This window comes from Tribolium madens, unplaced genomic scaffold, assembly GCF_015345945.1.
Source record: "Tribolium madens isolate multiple individuals breed KSU strain unplaced genomic scaffold, Tmad_KSU_1.1 Scaffold_20;HRSCAF=117;Tcas5.2_LG4, whole genome shotgun sequence".
Taxonomy (NCBI): domain Eukaryota; kingdom Metazoa; phylum Arthropoda; class Insecta; order Coleoptera; family Tenebrionidae; genus Tribolium; species Tribolium madens.
This window is the reverse complement of record NW_025400985.1, coordinates 231,698-239,950: the sequence shown is the minus strand read 5'-3', so window position 1 is coordinate 239,950 and position 8,253 is coordinate 231,698. Positions and strand designations below refer to the sequence as shown.

The 8,253-nt window shown below is 30.0% G+C and overlaps 1 protein-coding gene across 1 annotated transcript in view; it reads left to right on the top strand.

The window, feature by feature from the left end:
* Positions 1-7,572, top strand: part of LOC123005539 (protein stoned-B-like) — a 21,986-nt gene extending 14,414 nt beyond the window's left edge. Inside the window, 6 exon segments of the mRNA XM_044399332.1 lie at positions 228-1,099; positions 3,379-3,604; positions 3,742-4,023; positions 4,079-4,230; positions 6,302-6,512; positions 6,565-7,572. Coding sequence (XP_044255267.1) covers positions 228-1,099; positions 3,379-3,604; positions 3,742-4,023; positions 4,079-4,230; positions 6,302-6,512; positions 6,565-6,697 — 1,876 coding nt within the window. The 3' untranslated portion in view covers positions 6,698-7,572.
* The last annotated feature ends 681 nt before the right edge of the window (positions 7,573-8,253 follow it).

The following is an 8,253-nucleotide window of genomic DNA, read 5'->3' as shown; positions in this document are numbered from 1 at the left end:
TAAATTTTTGATATGTCTAGGACATTCTTGAAAAATCGTCATCATTGAATTATCAAATTGTCATTATGTCAAGGATGTCCAAAATTTGTTTTTTTTAATAAATTAGAAAAAATTAACTTTTTGACATGTCTAGGACATTCTTGAAAAACCGTCATCATTGAATTATCAAATTGTCAAAATGTCAAGGATGTCCAAAATTTGAAATAAATTGAAATTTTTGCTCATAGGCCAAAATCGAACGAGGAGTACAGCGGAGGGGCGTTACCAACCATCGCCCCGCCTCCGGTACCAACCCAAGCCGCCTTCAACGACACATCCCCACGTTTCAACCCCTTCGACCAGCAAACCGAACCCAATCAAATCACCACCCTAACCCAAGAAGAAGAACCAGCGGTACCATTCGAAATCAAACGTACTGATTCGCAAGAAACCCTTCCCACTCCCCTCTTCGACGAAGACGTTTCGCAACCGTTGGAGCCGTTCCCCAGGACTATCTACACCGACGCCGGTTGGGAAATGCAATTGCGCCAACCAAACAAGAAAAAAATCACCGGTCAAAGATTCTGGAAGAAAATCTTCGTGAAGATTGTCCATCAAGCCGATTGTGTTTTGTTGCAACTTTACAACCAGCAATCGGATAAAGACCCTTTTCAGGAGTTGCCCCTTCAGCCGTGCTACTCCGTGTCGGAAATCGGGGCCCAACAATACGACCAATTCGGGAAAATTTTCACTGTTAAATTGCAGTATATTTTTTACAAAGAAAGACCAGGAGTTAGGCCAGGTCAAGTGAAGAAAGCTGAAAGAATCACGAATAAATTGAGCCAATTTGCGGCCTATGCCATTCAGGGGGATTACCAAGGGGTGAAAGAGTTTGGAAGTGATTTGAAAAAGTTGGGACTTCCGGTGGAACACGCACCACAAGTGTCACAATTGATGAAATTGGGATCTTTAAACTATGAAGATTTGAAACAGTTTTCGAGTAGTATTGAAGAAGCACTCTTTAAATTGCAAGCACATAGAGATAGAGCATTGCATTATAAAATGGAAGAGGTGCAAATTACTCTAGTTGATGAGTTATACGTCGAGCAAGATTCTGAAGGTAAGTACTGAATTTTTTCTACAGTTTCTGTCTAAACCCCAGATTAAAGTATTGGGAGTTTGAATAATCTTATTTGTTTGAAAATTGGTACATAGAAGTCCTCCTAAATGAAAATATTTTCAAGATGGCGGCACTTCCGCTTATACCGGAAGTCGGTCTCAACTTTCTTGTTTCAAGGGAGTTTTCATCAGCTTTTTTAGCCGTTTTTGAAATATATAGTTTTTCAAAAAATTTTGGATCTACACCTTCCAATTTAAAAATCGGTAACTCTGCTATTTTTTACAATTTTGAACTCGTTTTTTTGGCGTTTGAAAGAGAAAGTTTAGATCTTTCTTACGGTGTTTTCAAATTTTGAAAAAAAAAAAACAAACCCTAAAATTTGAAGGTTACTTTTGTAATAATTCAAATACTCATAACTCAATTTTTCCAAATGAAATACCCCAATTTTTATTTTACAAAATGGAAGAGAATTTAATTCTGCATCGATCTGTATTAACATTCCCTACACCTAAATTTAATAATTTGGACAAAAAACAAATAAGAAAAAAGCATTTTTTGTTCTTTTCTGTTACTATTTATTTAAATTTGAGAGAAATTTGCCCAAACAACGCAAACAATTTCAAAAGTGAAATGCGTTATTTTTGTTTCTTTTTAAAAATTCAAAGCATTTTTTACATAGAAATTCACAAAATTCGAGAAGTTAACTAAAACAATGCAGAAAATTGCGAAACTAAATTTAGAAATGGGTTTTTTTCTTATTTTTGGAAATCCAAACCGTTTTTTTTTAATTTTATTGAAATTGAAAAATATCGTTAAAAGATCAAAAATTGCAAAATTAGGTGAAACATTTGTTTTTTTTTATTAAGTTTTGGAGTGTTATAAACAATTCCTAGAAAGTTTGTCAAAGCAAAAAAGAAAATTCTAAAAGTATGTCTAAAATAGCTTAATTTTAATTATTTCGACAAATTTTTAGCACTTTTCATTGAAACATTTTTTTTATTTTTTCGTTTATCATTTTTTTTTCTTTTTCCCTCCATTCTTTTCGCTATTTAAGTAAATTAAAAAAAATGCCAAAACAAACTTTGAATGCAACAGAATTAGAAAACAAAAATTAAAAAATAAAATTAGGTAAAACCAAAAAATTGGAGGAAATAAACAATCGTAAAAATCGTAAATAAACAAATGTAGAAAGAAACCTAGAAAATAATATAATAAAAACATGCATTTTAAAAAGCTAAACTCTATTAAAAAATTGCAACCATAAAAAAAAAATCAGAGTAGGTACAAAAAAAACATTTTTTTTTATTTATCGTTGATATAATAAAATTAGATAAATATTACAGATATTAAAAAAATAAAGAGAAACTAAAACAATGATCAAAATTGGTAAGAAACTAAAAAATAAATTTTGAATAAACAAATAAAATCAACAAAATTTATTTTCTATTCACAAATGAAGTAAAAAGTAAATGGGGGAAGATTAATAAATAAATTTTGGATAGTAAAAAATTGATTAAAGTAAAAAAAATAAAGAAAATCAAGTCTAAATTAACTCAGAGCTAATAACATTTAAAAAAATAAAGTTATGGTGACTTTTTATTAAGACTGTCGAAAATCTATTACGTTTTCGTATAGTTTGCTATGGTAATCAAAAATGTCAAAATTGTTTCTCAAGAAACGTCGACAGTGACTTATTATTTGACAAATAGTGCCAAAATATGAAGAGTCAAAGCTACTCAAACTTTGATTTAATTAATTTATTTTGTAATTTATTTTGTATTTATGGAGAGTGTAACAAAATTATGTCCTTCATTAAACAAAAATTTTTTTTTTCAAAATTTGAAAACACCAGAAAAAGGATCTAAGCTTTTTCTTTCAAACGCCAAAAAAACGAATTCAAAATCTTAAAAAATGGCAGAGTTACCGATTTTTAAAATGGAAGGTGCAGATCCAAAATTTTTTGAAAAACTTCAAATATTTCAAAAACGGCTAAATTTAGGTATAGGGAAAGCTGATGAAAACTCCCTTAAAATAACTTGATTAACCCAAAAACGCAATAAAAAATATACCTTTCCATTTAAAATAAGAAAGTTGAGAGCGACTTCCGGTATAACCGGAAGTGTCGCCATCTTCAAAATATTTTCATTTAGGTGGACTTAATGTTTTATAGCTATGTACCAATTTTCAAATAAATATGATTATTCCAACTCCCAATACTTCTAATGTGGGGTTTAGACAGAACATCCTGTATAGTCACACAAAAAACATTTTTTTTTCAGGTCATGTTGAAAAACAAATAGCAAGAGTTCGGTTATTCTTTCTTGGTTTTTTGACAGGAATGCCCGATATTGAATTAGGTGTCAATGATATGAGACGACAAGGAAAAGAAGTTGTTGGACGACATGACATTATTCCTGTAGTAACAGAAGAATGGATTCGATTAGAAGAAGTCGAGTTTCATTCATGCGTACAACAGGACGAGTACCAAAAAACCCATATTATCAAGTAAGAAAAATAACACCCGCCACTGGTATCACCATGACAAATCATCTTGTTGCTATAGTTACATTGTAGATTTCCATAGCAACATGACAAAACAACACACATGTGCGACTCGTTTGGGTTAATTAATTTTGTTTTAGATTTAAACCGCCCGACGCTTGCTATATCGAATTGATGCGATTTCGTGTACGCCCCCCCAAAAATCGCGAATTGCCTTTACAACTCAAAGCAACAATTTGTATAACCGGAAACAGGGTTGAATTAAGGGCTGATGTTCTAGTACCTGGATTCGCTTCACGAAAATTGGGTCAAATCCCTTGTGAAGATGTCATGATTCGATTTCCTATTCCCGAATGTTGGATTTATTTATTCAGAGTTGAGAAACATTTCAGATACGGATCTGTCAAATCGGCACATAGAAGGTTCATTATTTATTTGTACAATTGTGTCATTTTTTATTGAAATTTGAGTTTCTAGAACTGGAAAAATTAAAGGAATTGAACGGATTTTAGGAACTGTTGATACTTTACAGGAAAGTTTGATTGAAGTGACGTCAGGACAGGCGAAATATGAGCACCAACACAGAGCTATAGTTTGGCGGTGTCCGAGATTGCCAAAAGAGGGCCAAGGTGAAAAAATAAAAAATTTAATTGAATTTTTATAAAAATACCCGCCACTGGCTTGAATCCTCTCATTGTTGCCGTGACAAATTTCCTTTTATTACCATAGTTACATCAAAAGTTCTATAGCAACCGAACAAGCTGACACATGTGCGACTCATTGGGATGGGAAAAAGGGGTCCCTTAAACCTTATTTAATAGCAATTAAATGTTTTTCTCAAGGATGGCCAAATCATGTCTAAAATTTTAATTATTTTCAATTTATTTAAAAAACAAATTTTGGAAATCCTTGACAGAACCACAATTTAACAATTAAATGACTTTTTTCCAAGGACCCAATCATGTCAAAAATTTCAATTATTTATTCAAATTTTTTCAAAAACCAGGTTTTGGACATCCTTGACAGAATTGACAATTTGAGAATTACATCACGTTTTTTCCAAAGATATTCAAAACATATCACGTTTTACTTATTTAAAAAAAACAACACATTTTGGACATCCTTGACAATATGACGATTAAATGACGTTTTTTCCATGGATGTTCAAAAATCATGTTAAAAATTTCATATATTTTCAATTTATTAAAAAAAACCTTGATTTTGGACATTCTTGACAGAATAATAATTTGTCAATTAAATAAAGATTTAAAAAAAAATGGCCACAAACAGCAACAATTTATTTTTTCAGTTTCTTTATAAATTAGATTTTGGATATCCTTGACAGAATGACAATTTAACAATTAAATAAAGTGTTTTTCAAAAATAGCCAAATTATGTCAAAAATATCGATTATTTTCAATTTATTTAAAAACCAGGTTTTGGACATCCTTGACAGAATGGCAATGACAATTACATCACGTTTTTTCTAAAGATATTCAAAACATATAATGTTTTAATTATATTCAATTCATTTAAAAGACAGATTTTGGACATCCTTGACAGAATGACATTTTTTCCAAAGATGTTGAAAATAAATGAAAAATTCAATTGACTATTTTCAATTTATTAAAAAAAAAACAGATTTTGGACATCCAGAATGACCATTTGACAATTAAATAAAGTTTTTTCAGATTTTGGACATCGTTGATAGAATGACATTTTTCCAAAGATGTCAAAAATTTCAATAAAGCACATATTTTCAATTTATTTAAGAAAACAAATTTTGGACATCCAGAATGACAATTTGACAATTAAATGACTTTTTTACAAAAATCCGCAATCATGTCAAAAATTTCAATTATTTTCAATTTATTAAAAACACTATTTTGGACATCCTTGACAGAATAGCAATTTGACAAATAAAGTTTTTTTTCAAGAACGTCCAAAAATATATCAAAAATGTCATTGTTTTCAGTTTATTTTAAAAACTAAATTTTGGTTTTTCTAAAATGGCAACAAACAGATTTTTCTCCAAAGATATCAAAAATTTCAATTGACTATTTTCAATTTATTTAAAAAAACACATTTTGGACATCCAGAATGACAATTTGACAATTAAATAAAGATTTTTCCAAGGATGGCCAAATCATGTTAAAAAGTTCAATTATTTTTGATTTATTTAAAAATCAGATTTGGGACATCTTTGACAGAATGACAATTTGACAATTAAATGACTTTTGTCCAACGATCCAATCATGTCAAAAATTTCAATTATTTTCAATTTATTAAAAAAACTATTTTGGACATCCCTGACAGAATGGCAATTTGACAATTAAATGAAGTTTTTTTTTCAAGAATGTCAATTCAGTTTATTTAAAAATTAATTTTTGGACAAGGATGTCCAAATCATGTCAAACAACAGATTTTAGACATCTTTGACAGAATGACAATTTGACAATTAAATGATTTTTTTCTCAAGAACGAATAAAAAATATTGCAAAAAAATTGCAACTTACATACCGTAACTAATAAAAAATAGAATTTAATTTTAATCATGAAACACTCTGTATCTCCGTAAGGAAGCTTTATACGACTATGGTTTATTTGACAAATTAGTCTTATTTTTGGATGTAGAATACATGGTTGCCATTTTTAGCAATATTAAAAAAACACCCTATATATTAACCAAAAATTTTTCAGGAGCTTACACCACCCATAACATGGTTTGTAAGCTCGCCTTGACCAGCTACGACCAAATGCCCGACAAACTAGCCGAATTTTGTTACGTCGAATTCACAATGCCCGCCACACAAGTCAGTCATACGACATGTCGAAGTGTCAGTTTACAAAATTCAGACAGTGATGAACCGCCTGAAAAATACGTTCGTTATCTCGCCAGACACGAATACAGGTGACAAGATTTTTTAAATTTTTCATAATCATAAAATCTAATCGAATTTTAGAGTTGGCATTGAACACACTGAGGGTGAATCCCCCAATCCGTACGCCGCTGCAACATTTGTCAAAACTGCACCGAAAGAAGAAGAAAAACCGGCAACTGTTCCAGAAGAAGAATCAAGCTCGGACAGTGATTAATTTTTTCTTCCAAGTCTGCATTAATTGTTTGTGCCTAAATTAGGAATTATACGTTGAGAATGACTATAAGTCGTCTTGTTGCTATGACAACACATCATTAAAAACCAATGACAGACAATTATTTTTCATTGTTGCTATGACAACACTTGTTATAGTTATTTCCAACGTATGTGTTAGCGTTCGAGTCTATTTAGCTAGGTACAAACAAAACAAGAGCTTCAACTGTTATTATATTTTAAACCGATGAATAGAAAAAAATATTTATTGCCGTATTTATTCACTTTGAGGGACAATATTAAAAAATTAGGCTAGAATTATTGTAAATTTTCGGTATTCGTTAACTTTAATTTATGGTTAAATAAACGTGTAAATGTACTTAAATGTCATGTTTTGTGATTTCAGTTGTAACATATCATTAGTGTCATGATTTACGAAATTTTTACATGTGTTTATACAAGCACATACAGCTAGATCCCACCAAAGACAAGTACATAAAAAAATTAAGTGTAAGTTGCGTGTGTAATTAGAAATTGTGTTAAAACTTGTTATTGTTAAATTATTTATGAAACACGTAGTGTTGACTAGTTTTAAGTTTTCTTTTTTAAATGTTTTTTGCTCATTTTTCAACGTTTTCAATTGACTGAGAGAGAAAAATCTCTACGTCAAAGAGTCGAAAATCTAGTCACTAGTACTTAAGAAATGTAACATAATTTATTGTGGCCCATACAAACATAGTTTTATCTACAGGGTGTTACGTCTAAATCCACATTAGAAGTATTGGATTATTGAATGATCGTATTTATTTGAAAATTGGTACATAGCCATAAACCATTAAGTCCTCCTAAATGAAAATATTTTCAAGATGGCGGCACTTCCGCTTATACCGGAAGTCGGTCTCAACTTTCTTATTTTAAATGGAAAGGTATATTTTTTACTGCGTTTCTGGATTAATCGAGTTATTTTAAGGGAGTTTTCATCAGCTTTCCCTATACCTAAATTCAGCCGTTTTTGAAATATTTGAAGTTTTTCAAAAAATTTTGGATCTGCACCTTCCATTTTAAAAATCGGTAACTCTGCCATTTTTTAAGATTTTGAATTTGTTTTTTTTTTGGCGTTTCAAAGAAAAAGCTTAGATCCTTTTCCTGGTGTTTTCAAATTTTGAAAAAAAAAACATATCCAAAAATTTGTAATAATTCAAACACTTCAATTGAAAAAATAGAAGAAAATTTAATTGTGCATTGATCTCTATTAACATTCCCTAAACCGAAATTTAATAATTTTCAAGTTATGGACTTTTTGTTGAGACTACAGAAAATTTATTACTAGCCACACCCGTTCTCACATAGTTTCTTTATTTTTTTTACTTTAATCAATTTTTTACTATCCAAAATTTATTTATTAATCTTCCCCCATTTACTTTTTACTTCATTTGTGCATAGAAAATAAATTTTCTTGATTTTGTTTGTTTATTCAAAATTTATTTTTTAGTTTCTTACCAATTTTGATCATTGTTTTAGTTTCTCTTTATTTTTTTAATATCTGTAATATTTATCTAA